Consider the following 27,021-nt stretch of genomic DNA (forward strand, 5'->3'; position numbering starts at 1 on the left):
TGCCTAACTCTAAGAAAAGAAAATTATTTTCTCATAGATGTTAATGACTAGCAATGTGGCCTATTTCCTGTTCTTAAATGCTTCCCAAAATGTCATTATGTGAAACTGGAAAATGTGTGAAAATAGAAGAAAGTTCCTGGAGAACAATTCAATACTTCTCCATTACTTCATTCTACTACAGATGAACTCTAATGTCTACTCCTGTCTGGTCAAAACACTGAAAATTACTCTTCTAGATTTGGAATGTTGGCCTTTTATTAAGTCACAGGTTTCTTTCCAAATCCTGTATGGACACTTATCAGGAAGACGCTCTACTGAACTAAAGAAGAAATTAAAAAGATGAAAACTATTCCCATTTAGTTTTTCAGGGACTTCCCTAACCTGTGACCAAGAATGGAATCTATGATTCCAACTCATGGTTTGTTGGACGCACATATGTTCCTGCATTCAAACATGTGTTTCTATTTAAACTGTTGGAATGTATATATGGCTCCACAAAGGGTGATAAATATTAGCAAATCTTCTAAGAATGAAGGCCCTTTATGACCACATACGCCATGTTTTGATTCAGTTTTTCAAACGTCTCAGTCACACAAAGCTGAACAATCTGCTTTTTACATCTATCCACAAGTTAGAGAACAATGAAGTAAAATCCTTCCACAGGTTGTATCTATCTGTATCTTCACGGCCAACCCAAGGTAGATCTGTGATTTCTGCTAGTTGTCTTTTCTTTTCTTCCCTCATGGCAAGCCTGCCTTAGATAGAGGCAGCGGATTCTGACATGTCCAGGTAATGGTAAGTTGGATATTAACCATTATCAGATAATGCCAAGTAAGGGGTTTCAGGAATAGTACAGAAACATCAACAGATGAGCCTAAAGAGGGGGTGGAAAGCTGTGGTCTGACACATTCAATTTGCCCAGCATAGCATTTTTAAATTTTTAAAATTTAAGTCCCTTTAGGAAAGCCCGCCCATACAAATAAGATACTTCATAAGATATTATATCTCACCATGAACCATGAACCCTGCAGATGTCATGTGTGCAAGCCAAATGTCTGAGTGTGAATGTCACAGGAATTCTTCCAAACCCATTTAGCCATCTTACATTTTCTTTGCCCAGAATGCCCTCCCAGACTGAAGCCTACCTCTTCACTGAACTACTACTCTTAAGTACTCAATAAGTCCTTTCTTATCTCCTCAAGCCCCAGTCAAGTGCTTAACCCTCTATGGCCCCACACTCTCCTGCTATTTTTATGACTTTACTGTCGGACACCAGGCTAATTCTTTCAGGCCAAGGACTACGCCTTGCTCATTTTAGTCTCACTAGTGTGTGGAATACAGTAGGTGGTAAACGAATACTTTCAGAATGAAGAAATGGCAATACAAGTATCGGCTGAAGATATTTGCTTCCATATTCTTGGCAGAGAATCCAGAAAATGATGACACTGACAAAAAAGAAAAACTGTAGATGACACAGAGCAAGAAAATCCAGAGGCTGTAAGGGCCACACCTGGTTACACACAGGTGGTTTCCAAAGGCTGACGACCCTCTACAGCATTATTTAACCTCGTCTATAGTTGCTGCTTTATTTCACTCCAGGACACCGGTATATTTACTGCTGCACACATGCTTTCTGGATCCCAACAACTAAGACACAAATATAGTAAGTCCAAATAAATGAAAGAAGAACATGAACTTGAGTCAATTTCTTGGAAAGGACAGGCATCTTCCCTTACACAAAACACTTATTTTAAAATAGAGCTGACTAGAAACAATCAGTCGCTAATCATAGTTTCTCATATTCATTTTTCAATCAGGTCCACTCCTATTTCCCTTTGCTATATAAGGCTAGCCAGACTGGCTTCAATGAAGTTCAGAACTCTCAGAGGACAGTCAGGGACACGCTGGCCATGGTCACCAATCGTGAGCAAGCAGATCTAAAGGTGCATCTGTCATCGATTATATTACCCCACCCACCGTCACGCTTACCGGAAATGAGGAAAGCTGGGAAGGATTGCCCTCCAGTCCCAGGTCAGGCATGTATGTGGGGAAAGAAGCAACAGGGGGTAGCAGTGAAAGAAGATAATGAGGAGAGCACACCTGAGGCAGCCTTTATTACCTCTTTGCCTCCAAGCAAAAATGTCATTAGAGTTGCTCAGGAGGAGCAAGAAGTTGGAACGGTTACTTCCCAAACAGCATCTCACCCTTCTGCCCTGAGCATCTCCAGCTGTCTCTTCAAAACCTATTCCCCTTCATATGGAAGGGGAGCTTTCAGGGGCCTCGAGTGTAACCACTGAGACACACTGATTTCTCCTCAATTATCACGAAGGCAGGAGTATGAAGCAACTTACCTTCTGAAAAAAGTCTTCCCCACTTTTGCCTTTTCCTTCGGCAGCAGCTGCAAATAAAAATGTATACATTTAAAATAGTTTCTTTTTTTCAACCTATGTATTCAAAAACCTCTCAAGTATCAAGTATGAGAATAAAAAAGTAATAAGCAAGATGTCATTCTTGCTCTCCCAAAGCTCAGTGCCTGCCTGAACTGGCCTCGTCTGATGCAAAGTCACAAAAAAAAAAAAAAAAAACAAAAAACAAAAAAAAAAAACAAACAAAAAAAAACACCAACAAAACTACAAACATTAATTCAATCAAATGTACATCTTTAGATGATTTCACTTTTTTTTTGTCTGAAAGACTCAGGTCTCTCTTTTCACACACAGATGAAAGTAATCTCATCCTTTCATAATTCAGGAACGACATGAACAAATGCAACTACCAATATCATCACCTATGGTGCTCGAAGCACTTCCTATCTGCAACCAGTCCCAGGCATGAAGTTGCCTTTTCAACCGGCGGCTCATCCCACAAGGCCTACACTCTTAGCTCTTTGTTCTGTGCTTTGCAATGACTATATCATCTACTTGGGTTTCAGCCGCCATCATACCACTTTAATTCACTCCTTAATTCACATTTATAAGAGAGAGACAAAACCACATGAGGATGAAATAGTAATAGTGAGGGTCACAGACAACAATAAAACTTCATGTGAGATTAATTAGAAAGTCATTACATTTGAACAATCATTTTTATATCTAAACGGCAGCCTGTAATACAGGAGAAACCCAGGTCTCTGGGTCTCTACATTCAAAAGTCTTACAACTCTGTGAACCTTCTTTTTAATATGTGGAGAGGAGTAAGCAATTTGACTAAAAGGAGAGAGGGGACAAAGAGCCAATAGCATCTGGCTTGCAAAAGCCTCAAACTGCATCTTTCAGAAGGCAAACACCAGGGGCGCCTGGGTGGCTCAGTCAGTTAAGCACCTGACTCTTGATTTTGCTCAAGTCATGATATTAGAGTCGTGAGATTGAGCCTGGTGTTGGGCTCTGCACTGGGCATGCAGCCTGCTTAAGATCCTCTCTCTCCCCGCCCTTCCCCTCCTCCTCCCTGACACCCACCCCAACTCATGCTGTCTTTCTCTCTCAAAAAAAAAAAAGGGGGGGGGGGAAGCAAACACCAAACAGGTTTCAAATTCAGGTGAAGGGTGGAACACTGGTTAACTGGAGAAGCCACCCCCAGGCCAAGACAAGGAAATGAGCTGGAGCAAGAACTCCTGGACAATGAAATCTGAAAGACCATGGTACCCCAAACACTATTGGTCAATACTGACGAGGGACACTGTGTGTACATGCATATGCGTATGTGTGTCCAGGACACTTATTAAAATTATTAAAGACTCTTCTGTGTCAACTATACCTCAATTTAAGAAAATTATTAATGACCCAAGAAATGTGGCAGGTCATTCTGTTAGGTAAGAAGACTCAAAACTCCAAGAAATTCCCTCAAAGAAATAGCAAGTATTAAAATTTAAATTTTTTCACCAACTTTAATTTCACAGTTAAATATAAGACACCTTCTAGAATCTTGTAAAAATGTGTGTTTTTATCAACATGTTTTCACCCAAAAAACAGAATACAGAGTACATTTTCTGTGATTTCCAAAGACAGTTTGAGGAAATGTATGAAAACAAGAGCTAGGGGCACTAGGTGACTCAGGCAGTTAAGCATCTGCCTTCAGCTCAGGTCATGATCTCAGGGTCCTGGGATCGTCCTGCATTGGGCTCCCTACTCAGTAGGGAGCCTGCTTTTCCCTCTCCCTCTCCCCATTCTCATGCTCTCTCTCAAGCGCTCTCTCTCTCTCTCAAAAAAAAATAATATCTTGAAAAAAAAAAAAAAGAACGAAAGAAAACAAGAACTAAAAAGAAACAAAAACTTTAAAACACTATTCTAATGGCAGGCTAAACAACAGCCCCTCAAAGACATTCATGTCCTAACTCCTGGAACCTATAAATATGTTATTTTATGTGGCAAAAGGGATTTTGCAGGTGTGATTAAATTAAAGGTCCTGAGATAGGGAGATGATCCTGAATTACCCAGGTGGGCCCAAGGTCATCACAAGGTCCTTGTAAGAGGGAAGCAGGAAGGTAAGAATCCAAGAAAGTGATGTGACAATAGAAACAGAGGGAGAGCAAGACATTTACCAAAGAATGGAGAGGTCAGTGGAGAAATATATTAGAGATGCTACACTGCTGGCTTGGAAGATGGCCAAAGGGTGCCACGAGCTAAGGAACATAAGTGGCCTCTAGAAGCTGGGAAAGGCAAGGAAATGGATTCTCCCCTGGAGCCTCTGGAGGGAGCATGGCCGTGCCAACACCTTGATATATGCCAGTGAAATCCATCCTTTTGAACGCTGGAACTATATGAATAAACTTATGTTGTTAACCATAAAACTTGTAATTTATTACAGCAGCAAAAACAAAACATGCAAATAATGCTAATATCATTTTAAACTTTACTTTCCGCACAAATACCATACCTCCAACAGCATGAATTCAGCACAGAAACCGAGCAAAGACATATGAGCCTTTGAATCACACATTTCCACAAACAGGTTCCTGGAAGTTAACTCCACAAATTATGATTTTCACTCTCTAATTTGGAAATATGTCAATATTAAAACTTTTAAAAAAAAGAACATAACAAGCAGGGGCGTCTGGGTGGCTCAGTCAGTTAAACACCTGGCTCTTGATCTCAGCTCAGGTCTTGATCTTGGGATTGTGAGTTCAGGCCCTGCACTGGGTTCCACACTGGGCATGGAGACTACTTAAAAAATAAAAATAAATTTTTAAAAATTAAAAAAAAAAAACATAAAAAGCAAATTTGACCAAAAAAACAAAGCTTATACTTTCTAAATAAACTGGAAAATGTGGGTGATCCTAGCTAGAGGGGCTACCTAGGCAAGACAAAAGGTTTAATGACACAAACCTAATAAGTGCCTTGGGGGCACTTCAAACTCAGCCACCTCGTGGGCTTTCTCTTTATCTCTAAAGCAAAAAATAGTTTGAAAGGGCCCTACTCAATGACAAAATCACTTGGCGATCAAAATTGCATAGCATGGCACAAAGATGTGAAAAACTTCTAGTGACACTGAGGAAACTTTATAATCAAAGATATTTTAGAATCTTTAGATTCTAAAGAAATTTAGAATCAAAGATATTTTTAAAGGACTATCAAGCAAGACAGACCTATCAAGATGCCTTTCACCCACATGGAACTCCTTCACAACGTAGAATTCATCTTTTTAAATTTCATAATACAATTACATTTTATTACAGACATTTCCTTTAGGACACATTTTTCTCATGATAAACTCAATATGTCAGAACCTTGAAATGCCCCTTCATTCCAAGTCCAGCTAAACAGACTTCACAGAGTGGCCTTTCAATCCCTGGATGAATAAAAAAAGGGGGAGAGGATTTTCCTTAGACTCAAATTATAATTAACTATGTTCCAGAAAAACATCTAAAATTTAAAAGAAACCTGCACCTTTAGCAACCTTAGCAGTTCAAGGGAAAGAGGAGGCAGGGATACTCACTGGCACCAAAAATGCTCACGCCAAAGTTCTTTGGCCTTTTTCATTCCAAGTATTTGCATATAAGAAACTCCACATCTGAGCCTGATTTCCTCCTAAATCCTGAGTAGTGTCCATTCCTTAAGCCCAAGTACCCTAGTGAAAGACTCTGACCAGATACTTAGTGAGATCGTTGTCTCAGGCACAAACCGTGGTAAGTCCACATCATGGGCACTCTACAGTAACTATCTCATTTCCAGGTGGCTGGGTCTCCTGCTGGACTTTTACTGACCCCATGCAAGCAAGCTATCAAGGCCACAGAAGCCAATTAAGGGAGAACAACATAACACCAAAAGTATTCTCTCTGCCACTCCAACACGGGATCTTCTCTGCTCAAATTTGAGAGCTTAATTCTCAAATAGTCCAAATTCCTCAGTATTAAAATATAAACTCCTCTGAAGAAGTGAGAGATCATGGGGAAGAGGTTTGCAGATTATTTACTTCTCAATATAAACTTAGGTATTTAATAAGTTCATTTTACAGATTCAGAAAAGAACAAAAAGAAGTTCACTTTCATTCCACGAATATTTAAGTCCTGTGCTGGTCAGTCAAAATTGTCAAGGCCCTGACCTAATTCAGCTTACAGTCTTGGCCCATATATTCACAGCCACCCACTAGTAAGATAGAGCCAAAATCAAAATTTGATTTTAGTGACAACTTCCCGAAGATCTTTTCATGGTCACAACTCCATCCAAACTAAACTTAACAGAAACTTAATTTAGCTAGTCTCGTTCAGGACAAGGTACTAAAAAGCTACACATTTTACCCTTAACCCAACATTACACTTGGGCAGCTTCTGCCACGCCTGAAGAGACAAGGATGCTTTGAGGAAGACCACTGAAGAGTTGGATTTAAAAAAAGAAAAAAATATGAGATATGATAATATCTTGACTCAACGGTTGTCTTTTCACTATGGCTGGAGGGGCAAATGCTGCCTGGGCAATGAGCCACGCCATCCTGATGTTGTGGCCTTCTTTGACCTCTGAAGTCTGACTATATTCTGTGGTGTCACAGTTCCACTGAGTCTTCATATTCTCATACACCAATACACCCTCATCTTTTTTATCCCACAGTATCACGAACACACACAAAATGATTTAGCAAGCTTTTTCTAACTGTCTCTAGAAGATGACTTCTGCCTGATGTTCCAAAATTTAATCATTTGATTGTAAAAACCCTGGATTATTCTTGCCAACGAAAGCAATTGTCTTTATTTTCATGACACAGAACTGCAGGAATAAATTACTTCAGTACTACTGAAACATGGCTTCACAGATTGTGCAGGTAAAGCATTTCATATTTTAAGCTGAACAATTCATTTTTATGTTTATTATAATTTCTTCAACGCTTTGCCATATTTTATTTGATATTTTTGCTTCACAAGAAATATGGGACGGCAAAATCCATAGCCAATAAAAACAGCAAAAGTTGAAACAGGTGTAAACTATTATACTTCCCCAAACTACAGGGCAAATCTAGTTAATTACTGAATTAAAGGGGGGAAGAAAGCTCAATTTTAAATTCTTCGTAGGGCATATGGAAACTTGTTTAAATATCCCTTTCACTCTAAAATGCTTTTCCATTATAACATCTGATGCTTTCTGGAGTCAAATCTAAAAACACAAGGACTGTGTATTCATATTTAAAACACAGTGTGGAATATCTTTAAACACTGCCTGGATAGGCAGTGGGTTTTTCCCCAAGCCTGCAGAATCTGAGCCAAACAAAACAAAACAAACAAACAAAAAACAGTTCAATATAAAAATAAATGAGAAATAATTCAACTCTATAAAGATTCAAGGCATTTCTCCCTTTTTCTTAACACAACCCAACTGTAGCTCGTTTGCAACTAAGAAGGCTGTTGTTCGTGAAGGTCACCTGAAAAATAAATGTGAACATTCAGGTAGCTAATTCTCCTGCAAAAATACTGAAATTTTAAAACATTCACTTATCAGATCAATTTAATCAATATCTAAAAGAGCTATGCGAGATGTTTTATTCTGTATATTACCGTTTTCAGAAAACTTCCATGACAATTGGGCCAATTTCGCTGAAAGAGGAAAACACAAAAAGATGCAGAAGATGCAGTTATTATATACTCCTAAAGAACTTTTTATGTTCATGAATCATATCTAACACTCTAGAGTGGCAGAGTTCTAAGAATTGATTGAATAGTAGTCATTAAGCCTATTTTTAAAGTTCCTTCAATTCTCAAAGTCATTCAAATACCTAGTAAACTGAAAAACACTCCAGGTTTAAAATCAGTAAAGAACAGTGGCTTCTGAAAGTTATGTATCACAGTGTGTGTGAGGATTTTCAGACCTCATCTTTCCTAAAACTCTCTACCTGCTTTCAGAGTCCACAATGAACAAATCAAACTCACCTGCTTTAAAAAAAATTTAAAAAAACAAAAACAAGAAAAGCATGTAGGCCTGTAGAGAAAAATCAAGAACAGACAAAAATATTTTTTTCCTTAAAATAGTGGTTGGTAGTTTGAGGATGATTTTCTTCTTCAGTTTAATGCTCTTCTTAAATACTGTTTTTTGTTGTTTTTGTTGTTTTGCTGTTAAAAATCCCCATGTTCAGAAGAGACTGGAGGAAGATGGTATAGTGGAGTAGAAGGTCCCTAGGATTGACTCATCCCAGACATACAACTAGATAACTATCAAATCATCCTAAATACTCCAGGAATTGACCTGAAGACCATCAGAACAAACTCCACAAGTAAAGGTAGAGAAGACGCCACATCAAAGAGTACATGCAGCATACACTGGAGACCCTCCCTCAAGTATCAGGCCCTTGAGAACAACCCTGCAGGGCACTACAGAACCTCTTTTTCATAACACCATTACTTTGAAGAGCAGGAAACATAGTTGACTTTTCTAACACAGAGAAGCAGGCATGGAAACTTAGACGAAATGAGAAGACAGAGGAATTTGTCCCAAATGGAAGAACAAGACTAAGCCACAGCCAGAGATCTAAATGAAACAGATATAACTAACATGCCTGATAAAGAATTTAAAGTAATGATCATCAATAGACTAGAGAAAAGAGTGGAAGACATGAGTGAGACCCTTAACACAGAGATAAGAAGTAAAATAGAAGAGATAAAAGGCTCAATAAACAAAATTTGAAACATGCTTGATAGAATAAACAGCAGGCTGGGGGGGGGGGCTTGCATGGCTCAGTCGGTTAAGCGTCAGCCTTTGGCTCAGGTCATGATCTCAGGGTTCTGGGATTGAGCCCCACGTTGGGCTCCCTCCTCGTCAGAGAGCCTGCTTCTCCCTCCCCCTTTGCATGCTGCTCCCCCTGCTATGTGCACTCCCTCTCTCTGACAAAATATTTTTTAAAAGAGAAAGAAAGAAAGAAAGAAAGAAAGAAAGAAAGAAAGAAAGAAAGAAGAAAGAAAGAAAGAAAGAAAGAAAGAAAGAAAGAAAGAAAGAAAGGAGAGAGAGAGAGGGAGGGAGAGAGAGAGAGAAAGAAAGAAAGAAAGAAAGAAAGGAAGAAAGAAAGAAAGAAAGAAAGGAAGGAAGGAAGGAAGGAAGGAAGAAAGAGAAAAAACAGCAGGCTGGAAGAAGCAGAGGAAGAAATCAATGACTTAGAAGACAGAGTAATGAAAAGTAATCAAGCTGAACAACAGAGAGAAAAAAGAATTATACACAAGGAAAATCGACATAAGGAACTCAGTGACGCCATCAAACGTAATAATATTCTTATTATAGGAGTCCTCGAAGACAATGAGAGCAAAAGAGGGCAGAAAATTTATTTGAAGAAATAATAGCTGAAAACTTCCCTAATCTGGGGAAGGAAACAGATATCCAGATCCAGGAGGCACAGAGAACACCCAACAAAATCAACAAAAGTAGATCCACACCAAAATATATTGTAATTAAAATTGCAAAATAGGGGCACCTGGGTGGCGCAGTCGTTAAGCGTCTGCCTTCAGCTCAGGGCGTGATCCCGGCGTTATGGGATCGAGCCCCACATCAGGCTCCTCCGCTATGAGCCTGCTTCTTCCTCTCCCGCTCCCTCTGCTTGTGTTCCCTCTCTCGCTGGCTGTCTCTATCTCTGTTAAATAAATTAATAAAATCTTTTAAAAAAATAAAATAAAATAAAATAAAATAAAATTGCGAAATATAATGATAAAGAAAAAATTTTAAAAGCAACAAAAGAAGGCAGTAATTTACAAGGAAAACCTAAAAGGCAGAAACTTTCTAAGCCAGAAGGGAGCGGCATCATATATTGAAAGTGCTGAATGGGAAAAATCTGCAGCCAAGTATATTCTATCCAGCAAGGCTGTCACTCAGAATAGTACAGATAGAGAATTTTTCAGACAAAAACTAAAGGAGTTCCTGACACTGCAAGAAATACTAAAGGGTACCCTGTAAATGGAAAGACCAAATGTGACAGTATGAAGAAAGAAAACACAAAAGCAGTAAAAATGAGTATTTCTGTAAAAAAAATAAAATTCAGTCAAGGAACTCATAAAAGGATGTAAAATATGACAACATATACCTAAAACATGGGCAGAAGAGGAGTAAAGAATGGTTCAAACTGAAATGCCCATCAATTTCATATAGACCGCTCTATGCAGAACATGTTATATACCAACCTAATGGTAACCACAAATCGAAAATCACTAATATATATGCAAAAAACAAAGAGAAGGAAATCCAAATATATCACTAAGCAAAACCAGAAAAGCAGGAAACAGAGAAAGACAAGAAAGGATCAGAGAAAATCTTCAGAAACAACCACAAAACAAATAATAAAATGGCAATAAACATACATCTATCAAAAACTACTTTGATGGTAAATGGACTAAACGCTCCAACCAAAAGACAGAGGATGACAGAATGGATTAAAAAAACCAAAACCCACCTATACGTTGCCTACAAGAGAATCATTTTAGACCTAACACCTGCAGATGGAAAGTGAGGAAATGAAGAAATATTTATCGTGCAAATAGAGGGCAGAAAAAAGCCAAAATAATGATACTTATATTGGACAAAACAGACTTTAAAACAAACCCTGTAACAAGAGACAAAAAAGGACACTATATAATAATGAAGGGGACAATCCATCAATACAATAACTGTAATATTTATGCATCAACATAGACGCACCCAAACAAATAAAACAATAACAAACATCAAAGAACTAATTGATAATATTATAATAATAGTAGGGGACTTTAACACCCCACTTAAATCAATAGACAGATCATCTAAACAGAAAATCAAGAAAACAATGGCTTTGCATGACACACCAGACCAGATGGATTTAACAGATATATCTGAATATTCCATCCTAAAACAGCAGAATCCACAATCTTTACAAGTGCATATGTAGCATGCTCTAGAATAGATCACATATTAGGCCACAAAACCAACTTCAACAAATGCAAAAAGACTGAAGTCATATCACGCATCTTTTCTGACCAAAAGGCTATGAAAATAGAAGTCAACCATAAGAAAAATCTGGAAAGACCACAAATACATGGAAGTTAAATAACATGCTACTAACCAATGAATGAGTCAATCAGGAAATAAAAGAAAATAATTTTAAAGTACATGGAGACAAATGAAAATGAAACACAATGGTTCAAAACCTTTGGGATGCAGCAAAAGTGGTTCCAAGAGGTAAGTTTATAGCAATACAGATCTACCTCAAGAAACAACAAAAATCTCAAACAACCTTACACCTAAAGAAAGAACAACAAACAAAGCCTAAAACCAACAAAAGGAAGGAAATAACCAAGACTAGAGCAGGTGGGGCACTGGCTGGCTCAATTGGTTAAGCATCTGACTTCAGCTCAGGTCATAATTCTAGGGTCCTGGGATCAAGCCCAGCATCGGGCTCCCCGCTCAGCGGGGAGTCTACTTCTCCCTCTCCCTCTGCCTCTCCCCCTCGCTCATGCTCTCTCTCTCTCAAATAAAATCTTTAAAAAAAAAAAAAAGAGACAAGCAGAAATACATGATATAGAAACTTAAAAAACAATAAAAGAGATCAATGAAACCAGGAGCTAGTTTTTTTTTAAAAAATCAAAAAAATTGATAAACCTCTAGCCAGACTTATCAAAAGACAAAGGACTCAAATAAATAAAATCACAAATAAGAGCAGAGAAATAACCAACACCACAGAAAAACAAAAAATCCTAAGAGAACATTATGAAAAACTATATGCCAACAAATTGGACAACCTAAAAGAAATGGGTAAATTCCTAGAAACATATAAACTACCAAAACTGAAACAGGAAGAAATAGAAAATTTGACCAGACCAAAACCAGCAAAGAAACTGAATCAGTAACCAAAAAAAAAAAAAAAAAAAAAAAATCCCAACAAACAAAAGTCCAGGACCAGATGGCTTCACAGCCAAATTCCACCAAACATTTGGAAAGTTAATATCTATTCTTCCCAAACTATTCCAAAAAAACAGAAAAGGAGCAAAAACTTGCAAATTCACTCTATGAAGCCAGCATTACTCTGATACCAAAACCAGATAAAGACACCACAAAACAAGAGAATTACCATCCAATATCTCTGATGTTCATATATGCAAAAATCCTCACCAAAACTAACAAATCAAATCCAACAATATATTAAAAAAATAATTCGCCACGATCAAGTGGGATTTATTCCTGGGTTGCAAGGGTGGTTCAATATTTGCAAATCAATCAACGTCATATATCACATCAATCAGAGAAATGATAGGAACCATATGATCCTTTCCATAGATGCAGAAAAAGCATTTGATAAAGTACAACATCTATTCATGATAAAAGCCCTCAACAAAGTAAATTTAGAGGGAACATAACTCAACATAATAAAGGCTGTATATCAAAAACCCACAGGGAACACCATATTCCAAAGGGAAAAACTGAGAGCTTTCCCCCTAAGGTCAGGAACAAGACAAGGATGTCCACTCTCACCATTTTTATTCAACATAGTACCGGAAGTCCTAGCCACAGCAATCAGAAAACAAAAAGAAATAAAAGGCAGCCAAATTAGTAAGAAAGAAGTAAAATTTTCACTATTTGCAGATGACATGATACTATATATAGAAAGCCTGAAAGACTCCACCAAAACCTGCTAGAACTGATAAACAAATTCAGTAAAATAACAGGACACAAAATCAATGTACAGAAATCTGTTACTGTGTATACACTAATAATAAAACCGCAGAAAAAGAAATCAAGAAAACAATCCCATTCACAATTGCACAGAAAATAATAAGATACCTAGGAATAAACCGAACCAAAGAAGTGAAAGACCTGTACTCTGAAAACTGTAAAACACTGATGAAAGAAACTGAAGATGACACAAAGAAATGGAAAGACATTGCCTGCTCATGCATTGGAAGAACAAATATTGTTAAAATGTCTATACTACCTAAAGCAACCTACACATTTAATGCAATCCCTATCAAAATATGAACAGCATTTTTCACAGAACTAGAACAATTCTAAAATTTGTATGGAACCACAAAAGACCCCAAATAAGCAAAGCAATCTTGAAAAAGGAAAGCAAAGCTGGAAGCGTCACAATTCCGGACTTCAAGTTGTATTACAAAGTTGCAGTAATCAAAACAGTATGGTACTGGAACAAAAACAGACACATAGATCAATGTAACAGAATAGAAAACCCAGAAATAAACCCACAACTATATGGTCAATTAATCTTTGACAAAACAGGAAAGAATATTCAATGGGAAAAAGATAGTCTCTTCAACAAATGGTGTTGGGAAACTGGACAGCAACAACCAAAAGAATGAAACTGGACCATTTTTTTATACCACACACAAAAATAAATTCAAAATGGATGAAAGACCTAAATGTAAGTAAGACCTGAAACCATAAAAACCTAGAAGAACGCACAGGCAGTAACTTCTTTGACATCACCTGTCCAACTTTTTTCTAGATAGGTCCCCTGAGGCAAGGGAAATAAAAGCAAAAATAAACTACTGGGACTACATCAAAATAAAAAGCTTCTTCTGCACAGCAAAGGAAACAATTAACAAAACTAAAAGGCAAACTACGGAATGGAAGAACTTCTTTGCAAACAACATATCTTTTGTTTTAAGATTTTATTTATTTATTTGAGAGAAAGAGAGAGAGCACGAGAGCGGGGCAAGGGGCAGAGGAAGAAGCAGACTCCCCGCTGAGCAAGGAGCCCAATGTGGGACTCGATCACAGGACCCCAGGATCATGACCCAAGCCAAAGACAGACGCTTAACCAACTGAGCCACCCAGGCGCCTGCAAACAACATATCTGATAACGGTTAGTATCCAAAGTATATAAAGAACTTACACAATTCAACACTCAAAAAACAAATAATCCAATTTTAAAAATGGGCAGAACACATGAACAGACATTTCTGCAAAGAAGACATCCAGATGGCTAATAGACGAGCATCTACTGCTCATCATCACTCACCATCAAGGAAATACAAATCAAAACTACAATGAGATACCACCTCACACCTGTCAGAATGTCTAAAATCAACAAAACAAGAAACAACAGGTGTTGGCAAGGATGCAGAGAACAGGGAAACCCTCTTGCACTGTTGGTGGGAATGCAAAGTGATACAGCCACTCCAGAAAACAGTGTGGAGTTTCCTCAAAAAAGTTAAAAATAGAAATATCCTACAATCCAGCAATTGCATTACTGGATATTTACCCAAAGAATATAAAAACACTAATTCAAAGGGATACATGCACCCCAATGTCTATAGCAGCATTATTTATAATAGTGAAGTTATGGAAGCAGCCAAGTGTCCATCAACTGATGAGTGGGTAAAGATGATGTGGAATATATATGCAAGGGAATATTATTCAGTCATTAAAAAGAATGAAATCTCAGGGCGCCTGGGTGGCTCAGTCAGTTAAGCATCTGCCTTCGGCTCAGATCACGATCTCAGGGTCCAGGGATCAAGCCCCCCATCAGGCTTCCTGCTCAGCAGGGGATCTGCTTCCCCCCCCCCAACCCTACTCGTGTGCTCTCTCTCTCTCTTGCTCACACTCTCTCTCAAATAAATAAAGTCTTCAAAAAAAAAAAAAAGAACTCTTGCCATTTGCAACAATATGGATGGAGCTAGAGTGTATTATGCTAAGTGAAACAAGTCTGTCAGAGAAAGACAAATACTATGATTTCACTCATACATGGAATTTAAGAAACAAAAAAAAAGCAAAGGGGGAAAAAGGAGAGAGAGACAAATCAAGAAACAGACTCAACTATAGAGAACAAACTGATGGTTACCAGAGGGGAGGTGGGTGGGGGATGGGTGAAATAGGTGATGGGGATTAAGGAGCACACTCGTGATGAGCACAGAGTAACATAAGAAATTGAATCACTATACTGTACAACTGAAACTAATATAATACTGTATGTTAACTGGAATTAAAATAAAAACTCACCCAAAAAATCCCCATGTTCAAAAATGGAATAAACTATTTTTTAAGTAGACTGTGAGACAGGATGTACAGAATTATCTCAGTTCTGTATATAAGAATGTATGCATAGGGGCGCCTGGGTGGCTCAGTCAGTTAAACGTCTGCCTTCAGCTCAGGTCATGATCCCAGGGTCCGGGATCGAGCCCCACATTGGGCTCTCTGCTCAGCAGGGTGCCTGCCTCTCCCTCTCCCTGTACCCCTCCCCCTCCTTGTGCTCTCTCTGTCAAATAAATAAATAAATAGAATCTTAAAAAAAAATGAATGTATGCATATACATAGGATGTATATGCTAGGGGAAAAAAGACTTAACGGATAAAATAAACATCAAAATATTAACAATTGTTATTTGAGTGGTGGAATTACTGGGTCATTCATCACTTTCTCCTTTGTATTCTTCAGAATGCCTTTAAATAGCTTAAATTTCTTTTTAATTATAAAAGGAAATCAGGTAACATATTTGAAATCCTTCTTCCTGTTTGAGAGTGAACCAAGGTTGTACTGGTTTGTCACAGCATCATTTTCAGCCCACAAGGTATAAAGCAATCTGGCAAAAGTGTGAAGGTCAAATGTGGATCTAAGCTACCTAAGGGACGGAATGCCTGTGGCAATATCAGACGTGAATAATGGACAACGAAATCATACCAAGCATAGAATATCATAGGCCTTAATTAACCGAGCACTTTCTAAAATGAAATATTGATTCTGTACAACTCTCATGGAGGAGTTCTAACAACTTACGCCCACAGTAGGAAACTTCACAGCTGAAAACACTAAGTCCAATATTTGCAAAACCTCTGTGATTCACAACGAACTATAGTAGCTAGCCTCAAGACAGAAAGAGACACTCTAAGATACATGAACCAAAAAGAGAAAATTTTATGTATACATTTCTTATTATAGACTGCTTACAAGAGGGCCACTTTTCCTGGAAGGTCACATCCAATGAAACATAAAATAAAACAGATAACACCTCATTAATTTACCACATTCTAAACTGGCTCAACAGCTAAGAGGATGAGAGCAAGAAGATGGATCGTCTATTACAATTTGGGTCAAGAGCATGAGCCATTAACTGAACTACACCAATAATCCAAGACATCCTGTGAGATATTTTTTTTTATTTCATTTCCCACCAAATTTCCAACCAAAATAAAAGGAATGACAAAATTTGTGCTGGGGGGGGGGGGAGCAGTCCTAATCTATTTTAACAATGGGGACTTCTCTGCCTGTTCATGGTTTATATCTATTAACCCCAACAATTAAGCCCTCTGCAAAATTCCACTAATCAAAATGCAGATTGCAGGGGATTCTTTTACGTGTCGAATCTCTCAGGGCAGTAAAGCTCTGCCATTATTCCAGCGCTGGGGACAACTTAAGACAGTGGTGGCCTTGCCACACTCAAGGCCCCCCAGCAGCCTCAAGCAAAGGCCAACATTCTCTAGTCTACCGGCTTTTAGTTTCACAAAGCATCTGCTGCTATCGAATGTAGGAAAACAAATATTCAGAAAAATCTGAGAACATCTAAATTACATTATTCATTGCTTCAAACAACGTTTAACTTGAACTCTTCAAGCAACCCTGGCTAAGAGTTTACTCAGACTTCAAATTTATTGACCTGACAGTGAAGACTTCCTTGTGGACTGATGACCCTAACATACGTCAATGTACTTTCAGTCCAACTGTTAAACAGAAACTTTGCTCATGTCAAATGTTTAGCCTTTAGGGCCTATTTCTTCTTACATAAGCAATTCCTGAAGCACCATTTAGTCTGGCCTAGGTCATAAACACTATTTGACAATTTTGAGTATTTACATAGTACTAGTGTTTTTTTTTTTAAATCAATAGTCTTCTAGCTTTATCAAAAGCTAAAGTATGTTCATGGCCTTTACACAGTTTAATGGAATTATCATACACCACAATGAGCTATGCTGGTCTTCCCAGAGAGCTGCACTGTCCAAAACAAGGGCCACTGACCACTTGTGGCTAGTGAGCATTTCAAATATGGCTCGTCCAAATCCAGATATACTGTTAAAAGTCATAAACACACTGGATTTCCAAGACTTAGTACAGAAAAAAGTAAAAATCTCAGTAATCTTTGGATATATGTTGAAACGATACCATTTTTACATATGGGGTTAAAGAATACTGTTATTAAAATTAATCTCAACTGTTTTGTTTCTTTTTCATGTGGTTATAAAATTTTAAGTTACATTTGTGGTTCACATTATATTTCCATTATACAGTGCTACTGTAATAACTTACATAACTGTTACCCAAAGGAGACTGAAAAAGATTCAAGTAGAGAGCATCACGACAGGCTACAAAGGACTGAAAGCAAGGAGTATTTCCAAATAGTGGGCATCAGCAGCTTGAAATCCAAGCTGTACCTGTCTTAACCTCCTGGAAACATTTTGTGGAAGGAAGGAAAATGTTGGTTAGTATGTTGGAGGGTTCGTGAGAGGGTTTAAGAATTAGAGTAGTTTCTGAATAAAATATATGACATTAATAACCACTTCCTTAATATCTAGCTTTGGCCCAACCCAAAACCATGAAACTCTTTAAGAGTTTATGTAGATGGTTATTTAATGGAATGAAGTTTATACTTCTTTTGTGTTTGTAATAACATGGCAATGGGGCAAGCCAACTTGTTTTAAATCAGAACCAAATGTGTTCCAGGCATGCTTACAATTCAGGTTATGTGCAAAAATCTATGAAAGGGCAGTCTGTTTCCCTATTCTCTTCACCGAATGTGTGAAGGGGTACAAGGGCACAAAGATATGCTTGCTTTCATCAAGGCTACTCAAATTCTTCCAAAACACTCATTTATTGATTCATTTAAACAAAACTTATTTAGCACCTGAGGCATATAAAGAGGAGATAAAAACTGTGGAGTCAGAGAAACCTGGGTTCAACTCTAGGTCTGCCAATTCACTAAGGGTGTAACCCCAAGCATGTGACTTAGCCTCTCTAAGGCTCTGTTTTCACCTCAAAAATATGTAAATAAGCACTCTATAAGCATTTAATAAATGGAAGCCATCAACCTTGACCTCAAAGAACTTACAGTCTTACTCAACTATAAATTCTCGAGGTCAGTAATAAAAATGACAAGACTCTAAAAGGTTAAACATTATTTAAGAGTCACAGATAAAAGGAACTCAAAGAATAAACATGGTAGGGAGCTTCTGAGCTGATCCCTTACCATGGGAAAGGACTGAGACATGGGAGATAGGGAAAGTGAATTCTGGGCAGAGAGAATGCTGTGAATACCCACATCTGTTCGTCCACTAGATTTCCCTTTATATGACTCAAAGCAATTAAACAGCACCTATTCCTAGAAGGGGCCATAGGTCGGGACAGGAGAGAGAAAGGGAAGCTCCCCATTGACAGGCCGCATGAATACCTCAAGTTGGCTCACACTGATTCTTTACCAGGGGAAGCACCACACCTCAGAGGAGTGTTTGGAAATACGTGAGGTGATGTTGTCATCACAGGATGGCAGCTGGGTACAATGGTGCAGACATTTAGTGTCTAGGGCGGGGAAAACCACAGAGTCTAGCTCAATAAAGAACTGCCCCACCCATCAAACCAATATCACTAATTAAGAATTACTGGTAGGATATTTCTTTTAGGAATATCCTTTCTTCATGTAATGATCTTCCAAACAATACATATCTATGCTACTTCTACAGTCAGGGAACTACCAAATGGACAGTTGATCTTTCCATACTTTTTCAGGTCGCCAAAAAATTTAACTAGATCACAAAATTTAATTTTTAATTGGACACTTCCAGTAGCTCAAATAAGACAGGTCTGCTTAAATAAACATACCAACTGGGTAAGAGTTATCTAATACTCCAATGAACTACAGGCATACCAACTTGAAGACACACTGCGGGAGAGGGATGCTCATGAAAAAAAATCATCTTCTTGGGCCCACCCACAGATCCCACCACATCTTAGTCTTTGAGGGAGCCCAGGAACCTGCATTCGTGTAAACATACCAGATAATTCTTACACACAGAAGTCTCAAGCACTGTGTCATCACTGGAATCACTGGTGACACTGTTACTTTTTATTTCCAAAATTTCAGTCAGGTTGGCTTCCTAAAACCCCAGCCAGTGGCCCAAAACCACCTATTACACATTTCACCTTCACCCCAGAACCACAGAGAAATACAATTATTTTGAGGCAGGTAAAATGTTTAAATACGACAACATAACTAATGTAACATTGTGTGTCAACTATACATACATATGTACATAACTAAATATGACAACATAAATCATCATAGGCATTAAAGTCATGCCTGTGCTCTGGGTATTTTGCATAATTCATTACAACCCAGAAAAGCTGCTTTTCAGGGCAGAACTAAAGGATAATAGAAGCAGTAATGACTCACCTTTTATCATTAAAACTGTTTCCAGCCCTTTCTAAACTTGCTCTTCTCAAGGCCTGTTGAGCCAAGACTGCCTCACACTGCCATTTCATTAGAATAGGTGTGAAGTGGGGCGCCTGGGTGGCTCAGCCAGTAAAGCGTCTGCCTTTGGCTCAAGTCATGATCTCAAGAGTCCTGGGATCGAACCCCTGGTCAGTGAGGAAGTCTGCTTCTTCCTCTCCCTCTGTGCATCCCCCTGCTTGTGCTCTCTCTTGCTTTCTCTCTCTCTCAAATAAACAAATAAAATCTTTAAAAAAAAGAAGAAGAAGAAGAAGAAGAAGAGGTATGAAGTGCTAAGATAATCAGCAGATGCCCGGTGGTCCTGAAAGACTTACTTCTTCACTCAAGAGGAGCACGTCTACGATCTGCAGGTTTAAGGAATGAGTTCTAACATGCAAAAGAAAGGCAGCAAAGGTATTCATTCAGAGGGGATCTGACCATTAGGTCCTGTTCCATAGCTACCTGCACAATTCAACCTTCTGCAAAATGTTCTGCATAACCAAGTTACTACAGATCAAGGCAACCTCATTCAGAAGGTCTAGGAAACATTTAAGGGATCTCTTATTTCTTAAACTCAGCAGTTTGCTGCTGATAAATTACAAGTCTCCTTTTAGGAAATTAAGCAGATCCCCTCCTCTCAAGACATTTAGTTTGAAAGGAAGATATATTCTTGGAGGGCTAAGCCATCAATTCTCATCTCTGAAAAGAATCATTTGTTTTTGTTAAAGCTGATCAAAATCTAACATCTGATTATAATTTATTCCATTTAAAGTCCTTGGTTTGTTAACATGAATTCGTTTTTCATCAGTAGGCAGAATCCACCTTTAAATGTGGTTTTCATCTCAAACAATGCTTGAAGAATAATTTTAAGGTAATAGTCTTTGGCCTAGGATAAAAGTTATAACAGATACTATTTCCTCAATTTCCTTTCATAAAATAAGTGTGTATATTTATGATGCAAACACAGTGGTCATATTCTAAGCCATAGCTTTATTCTTATTCCCAGAATTTTAGCTTTGGTTAAGGAGTCACATTCTATCTCAATTAAAATAAATCTGCTATAACAGCATAGTGGGCCTGTATGCATTCATTTTCTTAAACAATTCTATCTTCGTTTACTTTGGAAAGTTTAAAGTCATTTTTCTTAAGTTCAAGAAACCAAAATGTCTTAGACCTAGATTATTTACCACTCTCAAAATATTCAAGCCTTTCTAAAAAGGTAATGACAGTTGGCAACGCTCTATCAAGTTCTGGATGTGCATGCTTGAGGCACCTATCCTCAAATATACAGTGTAAAAACTCTCTAGAACATCTTCCTGATTTTGCTAAACCAGTTTAATTTCAGAAAGGTTTGAAAAAAAATTCTGGCCCTTTAATGGGTCAGGTAGACTACGTGAATCCATCCTTTTTAAAATGGTGTATTTTTCCAGAGAATACAAAGATTTTATCTCAGCTAAATATATAATTAATATAATTATACTATAATAACCCTGAAATTCAGTAATACCATAAGCACCAATAAAGCTGTTGTGACTATACAGTGGTGGTGTAAATTCATGCAATCATTTTAAAAAACAATTTGGTTTATGTAAAGAGTAGCTATCACTTCCAAGTAGTTCCCAATAATTCTATTTCTAGGAGCCTAGGTCCTAAAAATATAATCCAAATCATAAGAGGAAAAACTACTGGCACAAACATGTTCATTTTCATAATACTTGTAATAAGCAAAACATGGAAAAAGCAATACAAGAATTAAGAAAATTTAGATATAGACACTTATTCAAACATTTTAAGGTTATTTTAAAAGATGGTTTTGCTGATTTTCAAAAACTGATGCAGTGTTAAAAATGAATACAGTAAACATGCGGTCAAAAAAAGAAAAAAGCAGGTCATAAAAGTCTATGTGTGATATGATTGTAAATATTATCCTTTAAATACAGACATAAAACTAGGGACATTAATCAGAAGGCCAAAATGTATATGCCAGGAAAGAGTATTATTAGATTATAATATACCTTATCTTATCTTTATTTCCCAAATTTTCTTGGGGTATAGCTATAGTACTCTGAAAAGAGCCCAAAAAACTGTAGACACATACATATGTAAAAGTAAAGAGTACTTAAGAATTTTTACCATAAGTCATGGTTTGTCTCCCCCTCTGATTCCCCCCTCTTCGTTTTTCCCTTCTTTCAAACTGAGGGTTTTTAGAGAGGAGGGGGTATGGGGGGACAGGTTAGCACAGTGATGGGTATTAAGGAGAACCCGTATTGCATGAAGCACTGGGTATTATCCGCAAACAATGAATCATGGAACACTACATCAAAAACTAATGATGTACTGTATGGTGACTAACATAATAAAAAAAATTTTTTTTTAAACAAACACCTTTATTTGAAAAAAAAATGAATTTTTACCATAAGTCAAATCATTTTTTAAAGTATCTATTTGTGAGAAAATACTCTATGAATCTGTGTTTACTCATATATCTAATTAAACTCAGTAAATTGATTTCTAAAGGACACTTTAAGACTAACAAAGTCAAAGTGAATGTACAAAATAGTACTTCTTGCCCAAGTTCTTCAATTGTCTATCCACGCTAGAATGCTTGCCTTCTAGTAGGTCCTGCCAAGCTTCTCCCACCACACTGACAGACAGCCTGTCTCCTCACTCCGTGGCCCTGAATCCACACAAACTCTCCCCATGTACAATGCAGTCAGCTTAACTGTACCTACTCAGTGGTTATAAACAGAACACTACAGCCGGGGGGCTTCCAAACAAGCACCTTTTACAAGCACAATCACAAGCCAACAAAAATGATTTTGAAAAATGGGGTGCTATATTACATGCTTATTATAACAGCAAGGACTGGGAGTCAACTTCTCAAAATAGATGCTGCTGTGCGAACCATGAGAAATGCCCCTCACATTCATATACAGAGATGAGTGCAAAGGGAACAGCAAAAAGTTCAGTGCCAGCAATTAGGAAAGAATAACTCGAGCTTTAGTGGATGCATCTTAAAGCAATTCTTGAGCAATCTCTGCCCAAAGAACTTCAGAAATGTAATAAACCACAAAAAAAACAAAAAAAAAAAACAAAAAACAGTGAAGTGTGGTGTTCCCTCCCATCCCTCTTACATTAGATCTTGTGAAAGACAACCTAAATTGCATTTGTTAGAGCAAGAGTGTTATTGGGTGGCTATAATCGGGTAAAAATATTTCCATAAGAAAAAAAATGTATCCCTTCTCCATCACCCTCCAGTCCTGGAAATGGGTAGAAACTGGCCTCAGAATTTTTAAATGGAGATACTCCTCGATCAAGCAATCTACATGAATCTGATGCCGTGTCCAACCCTTTTCCAAGTGCAAACGAGGGGAGGGAGTGAGGGAGAGGACAGGTACTTAAAATTTAGGGACACTTGGGTGGCTCAGTCGGTTAAGCATCCGACTCGATTTCAGCTCAGGTCTAGATCTCAGGGTGGTGAGATTGAGCCCCATGTCAGGCTCCACACTGAGCATGGAGCCTGCTTAAGATTTTCTCTCTCTCCCTCTGCGCCCCGCCACGTGTCTCTCTCTCTCTAAAGAAAAAAAGAAAGAAAAAAGAAAAAAAGAAAATTCAGAAGGTTTTTCTTTTTAATTATTTGAAGGACTTACAATTAAGAAGAAAAACAACATCAGGGCAGACTATTCTTTACAACTATTATTTCAGAATCTGTCTCCAACATTCTCCACAGCCCCTCCACCCACAAAAGGAAAAAAAAAACTGACAAGGGCAAAGGAGAGGGCAAAGAATATTACCCCAATTTCAATCAAAACTAATATTCAGCCACATATGTAATATTGCATGTATTTCTTATCACAACACCTAAAGAAAGGACTGTGTCCAGACAAGAGCAATTAATACAATGAGATATTTATTAGAGGGTATTTTTCCTTTAAAAATTTTTTCTGTGAAAAATTTCATTTTAGGAAGGATAAGTTGAAGATACCATAAAATCACACTTAAAAAATTATAAAGGGTATGGAGAGAATACAAAGGTTTGTCAGAGTCTGGGAAATATAGTCTAGAAAAATAATACCACCCCACACGGAGAAACATTACTAAGTCCTACTTTATACGTGGTGAGTAAACCTATGAAACTTGGTAGCAGAGGCTAGAAACAGAACTGAATACAAGAAGATTTCAGAGCAATTCATTCACTCCACAATCCAGAGGCAATGTGTTGGGAAAGCTGGCTGTCTGCGGGGTCAAAGAGCACCCACCTCAACTCCTGAGGACACAGCAGCATTCCTAAACAACTCCTGAAGCCTAATATTCAGGACACCTGGGAAAGAGCTTCCTGCTGCATCTTACAACCTCCCCACCAGTTAGGCCACATTTCCCACACTTTCCACCATGCGCCAGGTCAAATGAATCCGCTTTCAGTTGCCACCAAGGGAAGAGGCCCCAAGTCACAGCCACACTGGACTGAGTCCTTGGCAATTCTTCCCTTACAGCCCAACAGCATGAAAGCAATGTGGAAGAGCACTGGTGTGTGGGGCACCTTTGGAATACAGGAAGGGAAGCAGATGCGGAGCTGACAAACGCAAAGCCAGGTGTGACGGTGAAGGGATATTTCCCAAAACTGGGGAGTGTCCATTTAGATCTTTGAGGATAGGAACAAGTGCACTAGTAGAAAGCACAAGCAGAGCAGGACAGGCAAGGCCATCGTAAAGCAGAGCGAGCACTTGTGGTCAAAGATCAGTTTCTCTAAAGCAAAATACTTCCCGCTCATTCCAAAACAGGGGCATATTATATTCTACACTTTTGCGCCATTTTATTTTATTTCTGTGGCTCATTTGCCAGACAGCTGTTTGTTTTTTTAATAGATGATCTAAAGAACATGTAAGACGACAACAAGGGACTGAGAATAATGAAAAAGAATCTTAAAACGTCAGGTAAGTGGAATCACTTTTACTAGAGAAACTTGGAGTACTTTTGGCTAAGCTTTGGGGTTTTACACTGAAAGAATTTTTTTAAATTCTATTATAATTCCCAAGCTTCTTGCTTTCAAATAAGAGGGAAATGCCCTCACTTCCCAAAGCATCCATCTTTACCAGAAATTCAAGTACTGTCCTGCCTCAATGCACACTCCATTTCTTGGCAGTAACTGGAACTGAAAACCCAACATTCTTTAAGGAGAAATTTTAAGAGATGCTCTAAAACAGGGAGAGATTTGTTTTTAATAGACTTCCTTATAATGAGTTATTTCATAGATAGAGACCTCTAGGACGACACCCAAGGACCAAAAGACAAAACTCCTTAGCACAAGCGGGCCATTTACATCCCTGATCCAGTCAGAGATGTCACAAGTCCTGCTGCCAGCCAAGGCCAGACCTGATCATCGCTAGGGCAAGGGATCAGCACTTCATGCTTAGTCAGTAGCTCTGCTGATTTTGGAAATCCTATGTATAAAAGATGGATTTCTCCTTGGTAAAAAAAAAAACAAAAACAAAACAAAACAAAAAAAGCCCAAATCCTCAAGAGGTGTTTTCTGCTCTACACTCAATTCTCTGACCGTAAAGTTAATAGGAACAGAAGAGCATATCATCCATAATCCCGTGGACTGATGGTTGCCTCTTGTTAATTCCATGTGAATAAACTGACCTTTACGTTTTCTGGAAATAATTACAAATGGGGGGATGCGAACAAAAGCTGTATATGATGTAGTAACTAGTATTCTCTAGTAGTTCTGCTAGCTGAACAACTCTGAGCAAAATGACTTAACTTCTCTGTATCTCATATTCCTTTTTTGTGAAATGAGAGTAAAAATAGTTCTTACATCTTTTATTGGATTCCCCCAAAGGTAGACTCTGTGACAAGTACTTGAGTAAAAGTAATTTAACTTAGAAGATGATCCAAGGGTTGCAAATAGGGAGGTTTGGGAAAGAAAGCAAAGAGGGAAGTTTGTACAGATGTCTGAGTGGGGTCCCTTTGTGGGACTTGGGGCCCATTCTCCAGGGACCTGTCAGAGACTGCAGGGAGATCCTCAGAGCTGTCCCCTGGAGGGGCTCAGAGGCTGGTATTCACCCACCAATTCTAATGCATCACTGTCTGTGGGCAGCGTCTGCTGAGGGAATGCCTTTGGCCACAGATACCCTTGGATAGGAGTCACAGGGGATAGGGGTGTAACTCCTGAACTGGTTGTATCACTGAGAGTCCAGCCTCCCAGAAAAACCCTCAGTCTCGGGCAAACCAGGAGAGTTGGTCATCCTTACCCAGTGCTTGAGCGGCAACAGGTGTGGGCAGGGCCAGCTCTGCTCTGCCACTTGATGTTGTGGGGATCAAATGAGCACTTGCAGAGCACTTAGCATGGGACACAGCACTCAGTGAGGATGTTAGCTCTTTTGGCATATTCCAAGCAACATAAGAATCATGAGATCTTCTCTAGCCCCACAGGAAACACACAGTGCCTATGCCACACTGTGCCTGACAGGTATCTTGCCCTCTGAAGCCTGGGTCCACTGGAGGGTTCAACTGCCCAGCCCTGCCTACTTAAATGACTTACTTAAATGAATGCCACAAATGAGAGCCTCTGATACAAGAAATGCCTTTCTTACCTGCTCTGTCACTGACACAGAGTGGAGAATCTCAGCTTGAAATTCAAGTCAGACATAAAAAAGAACTGAAAATGTTAAAACCAGAAGCAGATTTCCTAGTCCACCTCCACATCACTGACACTCCCCTCTCTCTCCTGCAAAAGAAGTAACCGGTGCACAAGAGGGCCCTAAACTCTGCAGGACACAAGACACGCTCATGCACTGCCGGGACCTTTGGCTCCCACAAGCTGTGCCAAGAGCCAGCTGCATCTATTCCCAAATACATCTGTCAAATTATCCCAAAAATTATCCCCAATCAGCCCCCCATATTCAGAAAAGACCTTGGCCCTATAACAAAAAGAGTGTGTGTGTGTGTGTGTGTGTGTGTGTGTGTGTGTGTGTATTGTATGTATATTGAATGAATTATATATATATTTTTAAGGGGATAACAAAATGTTTATAGTATTTGTTTATGATTCCCCAATTGTTCCCAGTTTATTTGGTTTCAATCACACTGGAAAAGCACTTCTACTCTCCACAACTCCTTCTGCAGTATATATGGGATAGCTAGTATGTCTGTTCTAAGGTATCT

At 38.5% G+C, this 27,021-nt stretch overlaps 1 protein-coding gene across 6 annotated transcripts in view; it reads right to left on the reverse strand.

The window, feature by feature from the left end:
* The window catches only part of BICC1 (BicC family RNA binding protein 1), a 275,327-nt gene that overhangs the window by 170,165 nt on the left and 78,141 nt on the right, over positions 1–27,021 (reverse strand). For all 6 annotated transcript variants that reach the window (XM_048219269.2, XM_048219268.2, XM_044386082.3 and 3 more), the window contains exon 2: positions 2,352–2,398. In XM_048219269.2, the coding sequence (XP_048075226.1) occupies positions 2,352–2,398 (47 nt within the window). The remainder of the gene's footprint in view (positions 1–2,351; positions 2,399–27,021) is intronic.

The sequence above is a fragment of the Ursus arctos genome, unplaced genomic scaffold, assembly GCF_023065955.2.
Source record: "Ursus arctos isolate Adak ecotype North America unplaced genomic scaffold, UrsArc2.0 scaffold_7, whole genome shotgun sequence".
Taxonomy (NCBI): Eukaryota; Metazoa; Chordata; class Mammalia; order Carnivora; family Ursidae; genus Ursus; species Ursus arctos.